The following is a 20776-nucleotide window of genomic DNA, read 5'->3' as shown; positions in this document are numbered from 1 at the left end:
ATTACATATGGTTTGCGATTGAATTCCTTATTCATCTATTCTCATGTAAAAATAGTGTATTGTTAGATATTTGGAATGCAAACAGATTTGCAAGTGTACTCCTCTCCTAGCAACTAATTCTGTATTCCTTCCGCATCTTTTCCCAATGTAGTTTTTATATTCAGTATGTGTCATGCAGTTTTTTCCCCTTTCCAGTAGTGCCAGTAGTGTAATTTTATGCATACCCAATGTGTAAGTAATGTCCTTTTTTTTTTCCGCGGTAATTGCTTTTAACTGTACGATATTTTCGATACTTTGTTTCAAACACATTATCTTGACACTCTCTGCCCCATGTCCTGCTTTTTTAAGCACTGCCTGTACCCGTCATCGAAAGAAGAGCACCCTTACGGCAAGTTCATACGAACGCATGAAATCGGGATGATTTCAATCCTTGAATGCAATTTTTACAAGGTGCTCTAATTGGAAAGTCGATCAAGTGCTCGCGAGCTGGAAATCTAAATACGAGCATCTATCACTCTGGGTACTTCAGGGGTCACCGTGGTGCTCGCGAGCAACGGGTTGAACATGCCCCCCCCCCATAGAGAATGACAGTACCAAGCAGGGCCGTCTTAAGAGCATCATGGGCCCCCGGACCAAGTGGTTTTTGTGAGGCCCTAACAGGTAAATTCTAGAAAATTTCAATCAAATCTAATTTTTGTGAGGCCCCTCTTCTCCTGAGGCCACCGGGCCGTGCCCGGGTGGGCCCATGCGTTAAGACGTCACTGGTACCAAGTATTATTTTCACGTAAAACCGGAGTTTCATGTTAAGCGGGTTCACGTTAACGAGGTTCGACTGTACTATAAATAACTTCAAGTAAAACGAAAAATGCAATGAAATAAAGCCATCAAAAAATTATCGATAAAAACGGGTTCACAGCCACATAATTAAATATTCCACAGAATGAAAGAAAAACTAAAATTCGGATACATAGCAAGAAAAATGTTCTTGTTGCGACCATTTATTATAAAATAAAAGTTTACTTCTAAAATTATCTTCACATGAAAGAAAAAATTGTCTTTTATCCCCTTAAACTCAATTTATCGAGAGCAAAAACTAATGAATTTTCAACAATTTTTTCATTAATTTTACTTTTTTTCAGGGGGTAAAAAAAAAACTCAAAGATTAAGCGAGACCTGACCAAGCATATAAGATGAAGGAGCTCCTTGAACATAACTTAAATTACCTGGTTATTAATCGATGTTCGTTTCATGTCGATGTGTATGCTTATCTCTATCTTATCTCATATAATTTATCTTCTTTTTTTTTTTACTTCTTCCCCCTAATGTAAAGACTTCGTTCCTTGTTATTAATTCGGCTTTACGCCTTCCGTTGTAATGCACTTCATTAATTTTCGCACGCTATAAATGCAGATTAAGGCTTGCGGAATGCGTCTTGAAAAACTCTTTAAAATACCATTTTTAGTAAATTGAAAAAGGAAAAAATGGCTTAATACATATAAATATATATATATATGGCAATTCGGCTTTTATTTCTAGTATATATAATACGGAGATAAATGAGGAAAAAAATGTTATATGATACAGAAATAGTTTCCGTTGGGAATTTTTTAGGAAATTCGAAATTTCAATGGTTTCTTTCAACGTAGGGGTTTTTTTAACTAATGGGTCGTGACAGAATTTTGGGTCACAGGTGCTTCTGGGATAGGTCGTATAGATCCACTTAATAATTACAACAGGTCATAAATCCTTCTTTGTACGCCCCTGGTTTAAAGCCCTTGGAAGGCGTAGGTGGGACTGACGTTGCCTAGCAGATCCGGGCAAATCTGTTTCCGGGCATGTAAAAGTTTCGACCGGGTGGTGTATTTTTGTATGCGGGCATGTGAAGATGAAAATTAAATATTTACGGTTTTATTTTAATTTTTTCATCGATGATGATTTAAGTGCTCCTACACACCAAGTGGAATTCGACAGAAATGATTTCTGTGATAGCCATGATACAAATGGTAACGTATTTTGAATATACAGGGTGATCATAATTAAAGTTCCCCTACTCTGAGTAGTTTTTCTCAAAAACGGCTAATCCGAATACAGTAAATTTTTTAGGATATCTTAATGACAACATGGAAGAGAGATTTATTACTGTCGACCACCAGGTGAAAAAAATTGAATTTTCCTTTTTTCCCACGGACCATTATAGCATATATATATATATATATACATATATGTGTGTGTATATGTCCTCCAAAATGGACGCTACATAGGTCGAAGTAGTGTCAGTACACTGAACGTTGCTTACACTGGTCTGGAACATCAGTATACTGAAATTACTCAGACCTATGTAACGCCCGTTCTGGTAGACGTATTACATTGAAACTTGTTGTATACGCTATATAAACCATGGGAAAATGTAAGATGCAATAAAAAAGTGCCACTTTTTCCCCTGGTGGTTGAAAATTGAACTTTTTTTTTTCATAAATCTCCCATGGTCTCATTAAGATATCCTACAAATTTGGCGGTACTTGAATAAGCAGTGTTTGAGAAAAATTACTCAGAGTACGGGAACTTTAATTGTAAGTACATTTCAGTACATTTCAGAATTTAGTACAGTTCCGGAACGCTGTAAAAGAATAGTAATTATGCATAATATAAGTGTTTGAATCAGATATTTTTTTGACTGAAAATCATTAGAATTTTTTAAAGTAAGTAAATTGACAGGTTTACTGTTTAGATTTTAGTTTAATAAAAAGCATTAAATGGAAAAAAGGCCGTGCAAAATAAGTCGCAAAATTATAAGGTCATATTTTTATGTTTTTAGGCCATAAATGATTGCATATTTCTATGATTGTTTGTTCATAAAAATCCGAGTACACCAAATCATAAGTTACGTACATGGTGGCATAGTTAAAATGACACTACTCAAACCTATGTAGCACCCATTCGTGTGGACGTATTTAGTTGAAACTGGGTATGGAGGTTATACGAACCATGGGGGGGGGGGGGGATGCAGTGTCAGTATACTGAAACTACTTGAACCTATGTGGTGCCCGTTCTGGAGGACGTATTCCATTTAAACTTGTTATATATACGCTATATGGACAATGGGAAAATGTAAAATGCAATAACACAGCGCCACGTTTTCACCTGGTGCTTGAAAATTAAACAAAACTTCATTTTTTTTTTTAAATTTCATAAATATCTTTCCATGGTCTCACAAAGATATGCTAAAAATTTGGCTGTATTTGGATAAGCAGTTTTCAAAAAAAAATACCCAGTGTATGGGAGCTTTAATTATAATCACCTTGTATTTTTTTACGGTCTTAATGTTTAGCAGCACGGTGTGGACATTGGCCCTCATATTCTGCAGTTGAGCTCATAGGCTGGAATCTTTGTTGGTTCCCCAGGCTAGGATTTTCTTTGCGAATTTCTCGGTTAATTTCAACTCTTTAGTCAACTGTTAACTCTTTCCGCAAAAATAATAATGGGATCAATTCATCCTAATCTAGGATGATTAGACGTCCCGATTTTTCACCAGTAAATGTAACAGCTGGTTTGTCTTGATTTTTCTCTACACTAATCGAAGATCCAATAAAATCAAATTGTTTTTAAGAAAAAAAATGGACACGGTGGTTAATATGTGGGGGAGGGGTGGTACACTTCCCCGTGCCGGTAACTTTTCTATGAAAGATAAATGGACCTAAATGTATTACTTGTACGCTGGGAGGCCTGCCACCTATTGGATAAAAGTAAATTTATCTGTTATAATTCTTAAAATAAAATTATTGTTTGTAAATTCCATATTGTTGGTAAATAAAAACCAATGTTCTGCATGAAAATTAACAGCGTAGCGTAATGAAACTATAAATTTGCTATTTCTATGCTGTTGATGTAAATTTTATGTGCCAAAATATCGGTTACTATGTATTTATATTTGCTGTAGAAATTGATTCTGCGGTAACTTTAAATACATAGTGACGGATATTTATACCGGTATCCATAATAAGAATAAATTTATAGTTCCATACTCCATGTTGCTAATCAGGGCAGTAACAAGGATTTTTGATGCCCGGGAAAAAAAAAATATTTTTTTCCCGCTCCCACAACTTTAAAATTTGATAATTAATAAAAGTTTTCTGTTCCCGATAAAAAGTTCAACCCCCTAAATTTTCCGCCTGGGGCAGTTGTCGCCCCCCCCCCCCCAGTTACGCTCCTGCTGTTCATTTTCATGCATAACATCTATTTAAAACCAACAATCATTTTATTTCAAGAATTCCAGCAGATTTTTCTTTTTTGATCAACAGATGGTGTCCTAACTTTGCGACTCCCGTAGGTACAGTATTTATAATAGTAAGGTATAAATATAAAATACAAGGTTATTAATACATAAAGTTCCCGTACTCTGAGTAGTTTTTCTCGAAAACTTCTGATCCGAGAATATACGTCGTATGCAGCCAAATTTTCAGGATGAGACCATGGGCGAGAGATTTATGAAATAAAAAGTAGTTCAATTTTTGACCATCAGGTGAACAAGTGTCGCTTCTTCGCATTACATTTTCCTTTTTTATATATGGTCCATATAGCGTATGCACCAAGTTTCGATGGAATATTTTCATCAGAACGGACGCTTCATGGGTCTGAGTAGTGTCAGTACACTGAAACTACTTAGACAGATGTAGCGACCGTTCTGGTGGACGTATACCATTGAAACTTATTGATATATACGCTATATGGACCATTGAAAATGTCTGGCCCAGACATTTTTGGAGTTCTCTTACACCCAGAGTTCCTTACCTATGGGTCACGACCCAAACTTTAGTCACAGAGTCTTCTCAGATGTTTCCACATATGAAAAATCCCAAAAATCAACATATGATCCGGTTATAAATCCTTCCTCTACTGGGTTTAACAAATACTGATATATCTTAATAGGATCCCAGTTGACCGCATTTTTCTCTCAGAAATATAGTCAGCCTAATTATAATGGATTATAGAAGATTCGCCTAATCAATCAAAAGACGTTCTGGAGTTTCATCAAAAGACATTCTGGAGTTTCATCAAAAGACATTCTGGAGTTTCATCAAAAGACATTCTGGAGTTTCATCAAAAGACATTCTGGAGTTTCATCAAAAGACATTCTGGAGTTTCATCAAAAGACATTCTGGAGTTTCATCAAAAGACATTCTGGAGTTTCATCAAAAGACATTCTGGAGTTTCATCAAAAGACATTCTGGAGTTTCATCAAAAGACATTCTGGATTTTCATCAATTCGAAAAAGACTGTCTATCCGGTCCAATTCTTAGGCCTTACACAGGCCTGAATCTACTGTGTTTATAACCAATTCCGTAAAGTTTCTTGTTCCATATCTCTCACTTTAATAAGAGGTTGGTCATTAGCCGGTCGGGGTGGGGGGACTTCCCGGAGTGGCAATGTACCTTGCGGTTGTCTTGCCACCATCTTTCTTCTTAAAACGATAATAGTACCTATGTGCCATAAAATATTCGCACAAGGACTGAGCGATTTTCATTCTAACGAAAAACTCTGGGCGTCTTTGGTGCAGTAGGTAACAGTTTTATATCGCCCGGAACAAATCAAGCCATTGAATACATTTTTTTTAATACTTAGCTTATTTTCTTACAGCTGGGTAAGTGGGGCCCTTGCGTGCCTTTATACAAGCAGAGAGTTTTGAAAAATGATTTCTTCGAATTGGGACTCGCACCAAAGCTTGGTGTGACGAAGCGGAAACTCAGTTGTTTGAATTCTATGGCCGAGGAAGTTAATATTAGGTTCGTATCACCATCTCTAATAGCAGTTTCCATCATAAAAAATATTGCATTCAGTAAAATATGATCGATATTGACCTTTCTATTCGTTTGATAGTCTTTGCCGACCAGCTGTAAATATCGTCGAAGAACAGAGATGCGTGGTCCCACAAGACTGTGAGCTCTCGCCTTGGACGGAATGGCAGGTTTCACAAGAAGGCTGCGTCAACTCCGTTGGGCAAATCACACCAGAGGTACGAATAAGGAAACGGATCTTGGTTTCACCACCCATGGCCAATGGCAAGCCGTGTGGCCGGCTGTACGAAAAACGAGGTGTCTTAGGGAATTTGCCGCCTTGCACAACGTAAGTTCTTTTCATGTGATAAGTTCTTCTGCAAACACAAAATACATGAAGTGGTTTTAAAATATCGAACAAGTTATTGACTGAAAAAATCCGTAACAATAGGTTCTCGCGAACGACATCGAAATAAGAAATACACAAGCTGGTCCAGAGATATTTTTAGCTCTAAACTTTTCCCGTGTCTAGTGACTACTGTAGTCGTCTAAAGATGACCAAACATAATCCTAACAGTCCGAGATCCCAAAAAACTTAAAATTAGGACACCACGATGGCACAAAATTCTGACAATTCATCGCAACAACACAAAATCTGACAGCCGAAATACCGAACAATACCAGCATTTTAACATTACATTCCAAATTTCCAAATAAGAGGAGAAAATAGACGATTATTCACGCAGCATGAAATAACAACAGTACCAAAATCACGAGATTCTGAAATAACAACAGTACCAAAATCACGAGATTCTGAAATAACAACAGTACCAAAATCACGAGATTCTGAAATAACAACAGTACCAAAATCACGAGATTCTGAAATAACAACAGTACCAAAATCACGAGATTCTGAAATAACAACAGTACCAAAATCACAAGATTCTGAAATAACAACACTGCCAAAATCACAGAATCCTGCAATAACAACAGTACCAAAATCACAAGATTTTGAAATAACAAATACTACCAGTCTCAAAAACCTGAAATAACACTACCGGAATTTCAAACTAACAACACGACAGAAATCCCAAAAAACCTGAAATAGCAATAACTACCCAAAAACCCCGAATGCTCAAAAAAGAAAAACTACCGGAATTCCAGAATAACACTACCCAAATCCTAAAAAAGCCTGAAATAAAACTGCCGAAATCTCAAAATCCTGAATTAGCACGACCAAAAAAAGCCGGGAATAACCTTTTTTTCATTTATTTTCACCGTAATTGCTCGTAAGTAATAGAAAAATGTCTCGTTTTTAAAGGTTTGTGTGGCAGCCTCTCGAATGGGGCCCTTGCGTAGTGTATACACATGGGCATGCAAATACTATCGATGTGCACAAGCCCTCGTGTGGGGGAGGCGTTCATACTAGAAACATGACATGTATACGACTATCAGGTAAATCAGATTATAATCACCTTTTTTTTTCTTAACGTAGATATTCGTTCCTGTGTCATGTATAACATTGGTTCATGTCCATATTTTACAGATATGGTGCCAGTAAACCACACGTTCTGTTCGGAACCTACACCAGACTTAATAGAAAGATGCGAAATTCCTTGCAAGAGAGATTGTCAGGTGTCTCAGTGGTCTCGGTGGAGTCGATGTCTGCCCAGTAAGAACATGACGGACATGCTTCAGCCATTGGAAAGTGGTAAGTTCGAAAAATAAATTAAGTTAAAACAGACGATCATATGGAGGACGATGAGAAAGCATAAATTAATTAAGCATAAATTACCATTTTTTTTCTGCTATGACTTCACCAGTTTCACTTGTAGCTGTAATAAGGCGTGTGCGGTGATTTCGTGTCCTGCCCTCTCCCATCTAATAGTTCGATCATTTTCCGCCACATTAACATCAAAGCACCAGGTAGAATCGCAAATGACACCACTGCTGCCAAACTATGAACGATGTTTGGAATTACTACCGGTTTCGAACTTGGCAACATAAGCCATAAAAATAAATTGTCTGATGTTCGCGATGGAACCTTGACATCGTAGCACGTGAAAATCCCAGTGCATGCTTACTTCCGATACGTTAGGCCCCGACAATTCACCCATAATCAAATGCACTTAGGTCAGGGGTCCACGGACATCATTTAGGGTCCTTGGAGTGATTTCGTGTATTCCGTGAGCTTGGATGAGAAAACACAATTAGCGAATCGTTATTTTTTTTACATTACCTATTTCTTGAATCAAATTTTTGTAGAGGGTCCTTAGGCTTCATTTAATTGGCACAAGGGATCCGTTTATTTTTTATGCTACTGGCACAAAGGGATCCACAGAACACACGACGTTAAGATCCCTCGGCTGAGATCCTTCGTTTTACCCGCAATGCGTTCAACTATCACTGTTTCCACGAGCAGCACTTATAATGCCGATGCTTCTTACGACATGCCCGGTTCGCACTCTTCAGTGCGTATTGGGTTTGGATCTGCAAGAAGTCAACTGACTAAGACTTTGCTACCTCTAACGGCAATGTCTAACGATCCTTTTACCCAGGGGTCTTAAACCCATAATCCGCCGGCCAAATGTGGCCCTCCGACCATTTTTAAAAAATAACTGTTTTACATAGAATAATTAAAAAAAAAAAAAAAAAAAACTTTTACAGAGCTCTGGCCATTGAAATCTGTACTGCTGTATTTAGAACTCGTAGGTACTTTCCAGATTCAATAGTAATACTGTGCATTTGATACATGAAAAGGGCCGTCGTAACGAATTTGTGGTTCCCCGAACCAAAAAGTTTTGTGGTGTATGAGCCCGTTTCCCACATACACTGGTGCGATCTCTCAGCGGTATATCGATATGGTACACGTTTTGTCAGTTGTCTTTGGGCTGGCAGAGCGTTGCCGTCCGCAACATCATGCATGAGATGCGTGTGTGTCTGCCTTTCCCTTGCTTTGTAACTCAAGACAGAAATGACGATAAGTACTAAAACAAGCGCTTCATATGGGCATGTATAACCTTACCATGTATAACCAACTTACTGTTGGCATCGATAACTTGAAGCTGATGAAATACGGCAAGAGTCGTAGTATACTTCGTGAATATACACCGAAGTGCCAAAAGTCATGGGATACCTCTATATATTGCTGCACTTCGCCGGGTAAAAGGAGATCCCACACGATATTAAGATGTATCCCATGACTTTTGGCATTTCAGTGTAAGATGCGATGTAAAAATTCTGGAAATTCATCAGTCGTTACTGTTTCAAGTTGAACGAGTAAGTTGAACGAGTATTATCAGTAAAATATATACTGTGTTTCAAGCCAAACACCACAGGTGAGGATCCGGATCAATGTGACGGGACGACAAACTGGACGATGATGACAAGCCGGACGATGTAACGGGAGGAGGGTGAATTGTGTAACTTCGCTTGATCGTCCCATATTTTACGGACAAATTGTCTCAAATTATTCGACTCTTGGGAGGGTGGTCGTTCCCATCACCCCCCCCCCCCCCGGAGCCGCTCCTGAGTGAAGGCAGACAGCTACGAATGATGCCGCAGACTGGCATCTTCAGCTGCAAATGGAGAGTGTAGCCACACGCAGTTTCGAACGTCATTTATTTAAGGAAAACACAAATTACATGGGAGAGATAACAGCGGCTACAATACAAACAACACGGCGTGGACGCCATGACAACAACTTCCTCGTTCGAACAATTCTCGAACACCACTGCCACGAGAGCGAATTTCGGGCGCGCCACCTATATTCACGGACACACTTGTGACCCTTCTTGGTTTTCGCTGGAGACATTCTGTACGGAGACACAGGCTGTTGGTGAACTATTACTGGTGTTGATGTGATACTGAACGACTGGAGTAGGTTCTCACCGACGTTACTCGATTCTGAACTGAATATCCTTAGAGCAATAGCAGTCGACCGTGGCTACCGCAGCTCTCTCATTGATAATCTACACAGCAAACTGATTGAAAACACTTCCAAAACCAAGCCTAAACTTGAACATAAAAACTTTATCTAATTTGTCTTTCTTCCCAAAAACCAGCCAACGCATCGCTAAAATCCTTCGAAAATACAATTTTTCTGTGGTTTTCACCCCCGTCAATAAACTTCGCTTCTCTCAACTGAAAGATCCCATTGACACACTCAACAACTGGGGCATCTACAGCATTTCATGCCAATGCGGATTATCATATATAGACCAAACTAAACGTGCCCTAAAATACCGTTTAAATGAGCATAGAAGATACGTAACCAACCAAGACTTTAACCGCTCATCCATAGCCCAACACTGCTGGTGCTTTGATTATAAATTTGACTTCTCTTCTGCCAAAATCATTTAAAAATGCCTGTCACCGTCTGACATGGATTTCTTCGAATCATTCCACATCAACAAAAACACAAACCACTTGGTCAACGACCTAGCCAGCACACCACCCTTCTCAAAAATCTGGCAACAGTTTCTACAATAATTATTCTTTTCCATCAGCATCACTATCACGTTCTCGGTTGCGATTGGCTACGTCATTTTTCTTTTTTCTGTCCTCCTCCTCTACTCTCTTATTGCCGGTCCATTTTGAATTTGACTCTTGTCTACAACAGCGAGTAACTCCCGCTATAAGGAGTTTCTCAATATTTTTCGTTCTTCTTTGTGTCTGCTACTGATGAAGGAACTTCATATAGTTCTGAAACGCGTATAGCCGTGTTCATTTTGGGTAAATCGAACGTCGATTATTCAATTGTACTATCAAACCCAAAAGGTAATTCATTGCTATTACAAGTTCGTAAAATATTCCCATGGGCGACGCCGTTGGTGGCAGTATTTTCACTGCCATCATTGGAGCCGCCCTAAACGCGCGAAGCCGGTGCGATCTTCGCGCGTTTTTTTCTTTTTTGCTGGGGGGGGGGGGGGATCGCATTCACAACAATGATTTTTGTCATAAATTCTGAATTTTCATCAATTCCAGAATTCTGAACTTTTAGCGATGTTTTAGAAGTATTTGTTTAGGTTATTCTGAATTTTCATGGTTCCTGGAATTATTTCTTACATTTATTCTGAATTTTCGATTCTCTTCTTTCACAGAAGAAAAAAATCTGCCAACTAAGGGGCCCCGCTATTATTTTCGTACAGGACCCCCGCGTCTGGTTGGGACGGCCCTGGTCGTCACCAGGTTCGTCAGATATCAAACGGCTGATCGAAGAAAGCAAGCCTTTAAGTCTTGCTTCAGGGAAAACTCCTAGAAAATTTTCAAATAATACTGAATATCTGTAAGGTCATTTGACAAAAATGACCTGATCTTATGTCAAACAAAAACGCAGTCACCGCAAAAGGAAGAAAACTAACATTTTTTTAACTTTACATACTACTCTACTTTTAACCATTAGGCAACAGCAATTTCCGGAGAAAAGCTGCTCTCAGTGAATAAAAAAAGAACTTTTTTTCAGTTGAAATTTGTGAACTATAGATGCAATCAAACTCACAAACTTGAAAACTGAATATAATCAAAAAGAACGGTGTGATTTAAACAGAGAATCTGCAATGAATCCACAATCACTGGCAAAATAGTATGATTGGGGTCATTACCGTCTTAAGGCATGGGCCCAGACAGGTGTCTCACAAAAATGAGATCTGGTTGAAATTTTCGAAAATTTGCCTCAGAAAAATCACTTGACTCGAGGGACCCATGCGGGTCCTTAAAACGGTCCTGATTGGGGTAAGCAAGGTCTCTACCACTACTCAACAACGTACACCCATCCAACACAGTACAAGCAAACCTGTGAGAAAATAGAAAGGCAATAATAGATAAAATTGGAATGTACTTATTATGCGTGCACCATCTGTACGTCATTTAAAGAATTTCATCTCAGAAGAAAAAATTGCAATCATTCCTTGATGATGATTGAGCATTCACGCAACTACGGTATCATCCCTGGATGATGGGAGCACACTGATTGTTAAGGGACCTCGCGACCTTGAATACAGCAGTAGATAAAACTGAAATATTATATAATTTGGAAAAAAAGAATTCAAATTTGTTGCCCCTTTATGGAGGTCGCGAATCGCAATTTGGTAACCACTGCTCTACAGTCCATATTTCTGCTGTTGTTTCCCGCTCCTGCTTCAGGCCCGTGTGGCTGTAGCCTAAAGCCTTGCCCCACGAGTTCCGAATCACCCTGTATAAGATGCAGCGAGGGAAAAAATTCCCCCCCAAAAAATTTCCCTTAAACGAACGAAAAACATTATATCATGTATAAACACTTTGAAGAAAGAAACTCTTTTCGAGATATTTTTTAAAAATAAGTAAATCCAAGAACGGAAAGTGTTTCTGCCACGCATTAAGCAGAAGGAAAAGTGTCTTTATGCAAATTACGGCCCATTTCAAAGCGACTTTTCAATTTTCCTACAGAACGAGCCTTTTTTCTTTTCCGCTCTGATCTTAACACGCATAGTGTTAGGGACTAGGGAAAAGAACAATAGTGCTAGCGTATATATATATATATATGAATTTTTTTTTCTTATATCTCATTTTGTGGCAACAACAATATAAAATATTCTTATCCTTTTTCGGGTAAAGGCGTATCTCTTCATAAATATTAATGTTAAACACTATTTAGGTGTTATTTTTCTTTTATTCCTAGTGTTTTTCTTTACCTGACGGAAAGGTTTACGCAAATGAGTTGCAGAGAGTAGTAAACTCTTCTCTTTTTTTTGTACGTATCTGTGAGTGTATGTAAGTACACTTGACGTAAATATCCGTTCGCGTTGGTGGTTGTAAAGTGGCAATTTTCGGAATTTCCATGTTAGTCTTGGAGAGAGGAAAGAAAATATTCAGATTCTCGAATTCTTTCTAGGAATTTTATTCCGTTCTTATTTGCAATTGTGATTGGTTTTGCCTTACAAAAAAGAGAAGTATTCTTGAGAATAGATTCTCATGTACTGATTTTCCTTTCTTCTCTATCTTGAATGACACCCGAACAACCATTAGGGTGGCTAACAGTGTATACAATGAGAAAACATTCTTCGAAGTGTCAATTTAAATCCTATATACTCTAGGAAAACAATTTCTCACGGAATTGAAAATATATAAGAATAAACAGCTCCTTTTTTTATTTTTCTTTCCGGTTTTATTACTTTAGGTTGGAATATATTTTAATGATCTATACACAACAGTCGCGAGTCACATAATTGTTATCATTTCTTGTCTTTGACATTGATTTTTTTGAAGCTAATGAAATAAGGCAAGAGTTGTGTTTGAATGTCATCTTATATCTACACCAAGACAGTTGTCTGTGTATAAATATACGATGAAATGTAAAGAATTCTGAAAATGTATCGGTCGCTGCTGAACAAGCTTTCTTCAATGAAATATATTTCAAATAAGAAACGATTGTCGTGTTTCAGGCAGGGCATTAGAGTACTCTGAAATCGAGTGGTTTGTGAAATATTCAAACAAATTATTTAAATTACAAAATCATTTTTCTAGATGTGAGCTGGTGATCACGCTAATGCGATTTGATTATTTGTGTGCACTACTATTTCGCATGACTACTTTGAAAATTTTGTCTTGGTGTTCAATAGCAATGGCAGAATATTTACCGTCAAACCTCGTTGTAGCATGGAAATGTGTGAGAAATATGGATTTTGATCAAATCAAACCTGTTTGAATGGATTAAGCGACACTTTAAAGAGCACTGGGGAAAGACCAACGCGTGTAGACCAAAAATTGCAAAAAGGAACTACGGCTAAACGCGTTTCGGAACTATATATATGGAGTTCCTTCATCAGTAGCAAAGAAAGAATAGTGAAAATACTCGTTATAGCGGAAGTTACTCGCTGTGTTACATCACTATCACATTCTCTTTTGTGATTGGCACCTTCATTTTTCTTTCCTCTTCCTTTGGTCTTGTTGCCGGTTCATTTTGAATTCGACTCTTTGTCTACAGTGAGTAACAGTGAGTAACTTCCACTATAAGGAGTATTTTCACTATTCTTTCTTTGCTACTGATGAAGGAACTTCATATATATAGTTCCGAAACGCGTTTAGCCGTAGTTACTTTTTGCAATTTTTGGTCTACATGCATTGGTCTTTCCCTTAGTGATGTGTTACAAATAATCAGGAAGTGGTTTCCTTGAACCGTGGTCTAATTGCCTGGCAGCTGCATATATCCCCATCTTGAAAAATGCTCGCAACATGAGAAAGAGCATCGTCTTGCAACAAAATAGCACTGTGTCTAAATGATTCTGTCATTTGTTCTTGATGGCTTTGTTTAATGGGCCAGTGTAATGGACCAACCAAAGCCCTTCTTCGGGGACGGTTCCAACACCGACTATAGCAGAAGGCCTCTCTCCGCGCGAAGCGCGTGACATCACTGAAGAACGTCATCTCACCTGTAGCCATTGGATATAGCAGGCCGACGCATGCACCATTTTCACCCTTTTCTTGTAGTATATCCAATGGCTATAGATGAAATGACCTTCTTTGTGACGTTACGAGCTTCGCGCGGAACCCTTCTGCTATAGACGGTGTTGGCGGTGCCAGCCTTCTCTTCAAGGAGTGTGAAGTGAGATGCTCGTATGTATGAATGCCTCACAGTCTGGGGCTGCTACGGACAAAATCTCTACCAGTACCGGTGCAAACATATTGTGGCAACCTATGCCTACCCCCTAATGCACAATTTATCAAAACAATTCTTAACAAAAACTTTTCTTTTGACCTTTGACCTCGTATTTGGCACCCCCTTCCCCATCCCTTTGCCCGTGTTGCCCAAGAGCTGTCACGTCCCACACTGACTGCTTCTTGCAAACGCCAGTGCGTTCTCTTTCTTTCAGTAGCTGAAATTAAAATTCCCATCGTCCTATAAAGTAGAAGAGCGATTCCATATCATGCATTTATGTATCCCATTTACATTTTGCAGGTTTCAAGAAGCGGAGTCGTTCAATCGTGGTGAACCCGGCAGCCGGTGGGAAACCCTGTCCGCACTTAGAGGAAATGGATGAATGTTGGGAAGCTGAGCTGTCCGAATGGAGATACGGAAACTGGTCGGAATGCGTTCTCGAACAACCTGCCGCGAAATGTGGGACCGGTGCCATGACCCGTGACTATACCTGCGTTAGCTGGCGGGGTGTGAGTACTTATAGCAATATATATTAAAAATTCAGTTATTACTATTTATGGCTGTTGCCAGACGTGGCATTCACATATCTTACACATTAAACAGGAAAGGCTCGGGGAGTTCTTCTGCCGCCTCCACGTACCGAGGATGTTGACGGTCGAGGACTGCCGAATCCCTTGCCCCAACGACTGCCTGTACACTGAATGGTCCGACTGGTCAACGTGCAGCCGCCACTGTTCGTCCGGAAACAAAGGTGGAGTCATGACCAGAAACAGGACGGTCCTGGCGGTAACTGGCCCCGGTGGACAGCCCTGCTTCGGTGGACACAAACAGAAGGAGTTCTGCAACTGGCACAGCTGCTCGCTGTTCCATTGGACATCGCTGGCTTGGGGCAAATGCATCGTCCAAGACGCCAAACGCAGCTGCGGTGAAGGTGTCCAGAAACGCCAAGTACTGTGCACCAGAGGGAACAACACTCATAAAGATCCTAGCCTGTAAGTTACATGAAAAATTCTATGTTTTTAGAAATTTTGTACTACCCTGTTTACGTATTTTAATTTGTCCAATTCTATTTCATTTTCTTTCTTTTTTTTTGTACATTTTCAATTCGATTTAGCTGCGACAACCTCCAAAAGCCTCCAGATGTCCAAATATGTCACATTCCTTGTCCGCAAGACTGTAAAGTGACCGAGTTCACGGAGTGGTCCACGTGCGAACTTGAATGTCCTCCTGGTAAAAATAGAAAATTCGATTTAAAAATTTGTTTGTGTCACGGTCTCAGGTCTAGTTTCTTTGGGAAAGGGCCAGCAACTGGCCTCTTCGCGAAGACGAAATATTTCATGGGCCATAACGTCATAACGTGTATACAGCCACTCCCTGATATACGAAGTTCTAAAAGTGTTAGGAACAAAAACGTTTGCGTTGCTTTTGTAATTTTAGGCTGATTTTGGCGATATTTGGCTGAAATTGTTCAAATCAAAGCGTCCCGTTCAAATTTATTGCCGTAAAAATTTTACCATCGTCGTTGGGATAAGAAATCTTCAAAGATCTGCACAGGACATGGAACAGCCTGTCTTCATCTCAAGCTGTACTTTCCACCGAGACCATTTTAAAATACGCCAAGGCTCATTCATTCCGCTATTTTTCTTGAATTTGAATCTTGGTGAAACAACTTCACCGAGATCATCTAAAAATTAGTCAACACGTGACTCATTCGTATTCATTACGTGAATTCCTTTGATTTTCCGGTCCCAGGCACGTCGAGGCAAGTTCACCGAGACAATTACAAAATAAGCCAAGGCTATTCGTCACGTGGATTGCATTGATTTCATGATATCGAAGCATACCACGAAGATCTCACGGCATCCTAAATTCCCTCGGCACAATTATTTGAAAATCGCTATGCTGGACACTTCAGTGAAATATAGTAGGTGTTCTCAAAACTCACAATCGCGACTTTCGAAAGTGCTCGCAAGTCGGGGAGTCGCTGTGTACATGTAGGTAACTATCGACCGACCAATAATTACACGCGGGATTCCTTAAGAAAAATACAGAAAAGTGTTTTCCGTTTTGGGATCGGACGAATATTAAGGGAGTTACAGTCTTGAAACTTTGCGACGTATCATTTTTCTAACGGTCAATTATGTGTCATTCACGTATTACGTCAGCATCGATGGGGGGGGGGCGATTTGCTGACTTTTGATGACAGGGTGGGGGGGTTTGAAGGATGCTTACGTCATCAACCACCCTTTATAAAAATATGAAATATTCTTAATGACATCTTACTCGGTGCACCAAACACGAGAAAATCTTTCGCTAGTTTGTGGACACTTGAACTAACATTCTTCCTATTGATGAGTCCCCTATAGAGCCCCATTAGTGATCGCGGATCCAAGTACTCTGGAACTGTGCCGCACGTCACTCAAATCATCCTTGTGCCTGTATGTGCCGCGGATCACTTAAGTTTTCTGGGAATGTTCCGCGGGTAACTTGAGTGATGTAGAACCGCACTAAGGGCCGCTTACGTTCTCCAAAAATGTTCCACATGCCACTCAAGGGATCTCTAAATGTTCCACGGATCGCTTTAGTGTTCTGGAACTGTGCCGCGAGTCACTTGAGTGATCTGTGAATGTTTAGTTCATTTTTACAAAATTAGGTTTGGGGGTCAGGCCACATCAGAGATCGCATCAGCCTCGCACGCAGGGCCTCAAAAACCCAAACTTTACACTTTTTTTCCTAATTTTAGGGGGGGGGGCAATGTTTTATCCTGCGCCCGGGGCCTCAACCGACTAAAATCAGCTTCAGGTCGCAATGAATTTCTTGAAAAGAAGTTTTGAGTTCTTAGCCTTCAAATAGCATTGAAATTAACAGAAATTTATTATAATAGCATATAAAAGTATTTTCTTTCGAAATTTTAATTTTTTTATTAAGTATTTTTTTTTGCATTAAATAATAATTTTTTGATTATCTGAGGGAGGGGAGCACGAGCGTCCCTATGCCCCTTCCCCCTCCGTGTACGTCTCTGATCTCACCGATATGCGTTAGGGGGCAGAGATGACAAGGGGAAAAGGGGGGGCAGAGTTTTGCTGATTTTTGCTGACGGGGGGGGGGGGTCAAAAATGGCTAAAACTTTGCTGACGTAATACTTGAATGGTCCCTTACGCGCAAAGGCACCGAACGAAAGTAAATTTCTTCCTCAGCGGAGGGAGGGTGGGTTGCCACTTTCCAAAAATGAACTGAAATATTCAATCCTGTTTGAGGCCAAGTTCGATCGTCTTCTTTCACGATTGGCGCTTTTTCTCTTCGTGAAGGGTAATGTTATAACCTTGTTATTACGTAATAAATTCTCCCACTATACTAGCAAAATTGTCACCAGTAATATAATCAATTTTCAAAGCGTGATTACTCAGTAATTATGGGGCAAATCAAAAAAAACTGTGATTCCTTCCATATTAGTTTTCCACAAGTAATCACGTGCGCAGTTATTTGGCAGTCGATAGTTACCTCCCTGCATAATAATCACATAAGAAATTCGTAAATATGAAATGACAAAAAGAAAATTATGTTTGAACAGAGAACGTGAATCCGTGATGACTTATTTTAATTTTTCTGACGTCAGGCTCTTTGCAGAACAGGGAACGATACGTCGTGCAAAGCGCCAAAAATGGCGGCGCTCCTTGTCCCGAACCACTCAACGAAACGAGGCCATGCAACAAGGACGACTTATCAACGTGTCCTCCACCAAGTAAAATGAGGCTGATGACCAGATGGGTACTGGGACGATGGACTGGCTGCATAATGCCTTCCTATGGAAGCTCCTGTGGCATTGGGTTCCATGTACGGAGTGAGTAGATGACACAATCATTTTTGTTTAAGATTTTTAATTTGCACGCAGTGCTGTCAGATGTTCAAGAAGTACCTGAATTTTATTTTAATTTTCTTCAACCCTTCACTAGATGTCAGTTGTGTCGATACAGACAACAACATAGTCGAAATTCACAATTGCATAAGGGACGGACTCGACTTTCTGGATTTCAGTTCGGCGTCTATGATAGTGCCTGTCGCTTTCCAGAAATGCCAGATATACTGCGGGGATGGGAAGCCTTCTTGCAGCTTGTCTACTTGGTCCCATTGGTCTCATTGCCGGCATCGGTACAAAGCCAAGAGGTACCGAATCCGTCAGTTGATTGGTGAGTTTTCGCTCCCCTAAGAGTAGTCATTAGTCCCCATTTTCGCAATTATTTTCTTTAAAATAATCAGAATGACAATTTTGATGTTTTTTTCTTTAATGTATTTAGGTCGAAGCTACAGGAATCAAGATTGCAAATCGCGTTTCAATCTCATACACGAAGAGAAATGTCCATTCATACCCTTCATAATGAACGAAGGAGCCCCGTGGACGGCATGCGTTTTGGAAACGGACACTGCTACGTCGTCCACCATCAACGACCAGGTCGTTCCTCACAGCTGTGGATCTGGATATAAGTACAGGGCCGGGCTGTTGCTGGAGGGCGGGACAGAAGTGGAACCAGGTATCGACGAAATTCATTGAAACACTAACTTTACAGACTTGAAGATGATAACTTTAGACTTTAACATCGAAAGACTTTAACCTTAAAGCAACCTTTTGAAAACTACACTTCGTGTTTATAAGAAGGTCACTCCATAAAGGTGTGTCTACGTATGAAGGGTCCGGTGGGGGGAATCATTTTTCAACCAAAATTAGACGCATAACTCCATCATAGAAATAGTAGGTCCCTACACATATACACACATAACACTTTCTGGTATGAATTCGTTAATTTCCTACAGCAGCATTTCTCAACCTATGGTCCGCGTCGGTGTTACAGGTGGTCTGCAGGCAGACTTGATTATTTCAATTCTAACTAAATGAAAAAAAATTTTATTGATGTTAGTAATATTCTCATAGGTTCAAATAAAAATTATAGACCTTCATATAGACCTAAGGTACAGCCACATCTAATCAAAGATGATACTGAAAATCACAACATCAAATGTGAAGTAAATTGTAACCGAAAAATTTCAACTTATGACGAATTCGCTAAAATTGCAGAAGTTTCGGAAAATAAAAGACTGCAGCAAAATTCGCAGAAAACGAAAATATATTCAAGGGGAAAAGAAAATTCATCATCGCTGGGGACCACTTTCATTATGAGAAACCGGGATCCGAAATACGGCAAAATATGGGACAATGCCAATTATCACCAAATACGTGGCCATAAGTCGGTAAAATTATCAACTCTTGCTTAAATGGCTGAAAAGTATGAAACAGTGGTGAAAAGTGAAGGACTATATTGGGAGACTCGCAGTGTATCGAAATGTAGTTTACGGAAAAAACGTTGAACATAAAAAAATATGTAAGATCCAAGATGAGTATTTATATTTTTAGTATAATTATCATAGTATAATTTATATGTTATGAAAGTTATCTTCATTCACTATTTTAAGTAAAGATTACAAACGTGAATAAGCTTCGAAAAAAGAAAAATAACAGGAAAAACGGGACAGTTGCGTGAAATCGGAACGGACAAAAGCACAGGAATGTCTCGTAAAAATACAGACGCGTGGTTACGCTAGTCATTCTGTAAGTTGGAGGTCCGTCGAATTGTCTGAGATATGTTTAATTAGGCGACTTCCAGAGATATCTATTTTTTTAATATCATAAATATTTCCTTTTTGTTTTTTGATGTACTTAGAGTCCCTTATGCATGATGAAAGTGCAGTATAACATAATCTATATGACATGAATGTCGCTCTCCACTTGTTAATACAAGATATACGGAAGACTGGATGTTGTGAAGATATTTATTATTTGAGATGTTAATTTTTTTAAGGAAGGAAAAACTCCTCTCTGCCTCTACCGGGAGTCGAACCCGGGTCCCTCGATTGCGGACGAGTGCTCTGACCACTAAGCTACAGAGAAGACTGAGATTTTCCTTCGCTAGAGCGTATATATGCCGAACGGAACCGTGCAATGGACGGTGAAACCGATCACTAATAGCTCATGGACGACGAACCACCAGATGGCTATATATACGACATGAATGTCGCTCTCCACTTGTTAATACAAGATATACGGAAGACTGATGTTGTGAAGATATTCATATACAGGCATAATCATATAGGCATATATACGCTCTAGCGAAGGGAAATCTCTATCTCCTCTGTAGCATAGTGGTCAGAGCACTCGTCCGGAAATCGAGATACCCGGGTTCGACTCCCGGTAGAGGCAGAGATGAGCTTTTTCCTTCCTTAAAAAATTAACATCTCAAATAATAAATATCCTCACAACATCCAGTCTTCCGTATATCTTGTATTAACAAGTGGAGAGCGACATTCATGTCATATATAT

General features: G+C 39.4%; 1 protein-coding gene across 1 annotated transcript in view; it reads left to right on the top strand.

Annotated features, from left to right (window-relative positions):
* LOC149066938 (thrombospondin type-1 domain-containing protein 7B-like) overlaps positions 1-20776 on the top strand; it is a 117736-nt gene that overhangs the window by 79428 nt on the left and 17532 nt on the right. Inside the window, exons 5-14 of the mRNA XM_089253151.1 lie at positions 5635-5780; positions 5875-6120; positions 7093-7226; positions 7318-7482; positions 14707-14915; positions 15010-15398; positions 15521-15636; positions 18023-18247; positions 18360-18593; positions 18702-18935. Coding sequence (XP_089109277.1) covers positions 5635-5780; positions 5875-6120; positions 7093-7226; positions 7318-7482; positions 14707-14915; positions 15010-15398; positions 15521-15636; positions 18023-18247; positions 18360-18593; positions 18702-18935 — 2098 coding nt within the window. The remainder of the gene's footprint in view (positions 1-5634; positions 5781-5874; positions 6121-7092; positions 7227-7317; positions 7483-14706; positions 14916-15009; positions 15399-15520; positions 15637-18022; positions 18248-18359; positions 18594-18701; positions 18936-20776) is intronic.

Source organism: Pholcus phalangioides, unplaced genomic scaffold (genome assembly GCF_987345545.1).
Source record: "Pholcus phalangioides strain wild (caught in Gottingen) unplaced genomic scaffold, Ppha-v1.0 ptg000032l_1, whole genome shotgun sequence".
Lineage (NCBI taxonomy): Eukaryota > Metazoa > Arthropoda > Arachnida > Araneae > Pholcidae > Pholcus > Pholcus phalangioides.
Note: the sequence above shows the minus strand (reverse complement) of the source record. Positions and strands in the feature narration are given on the sequence as shown.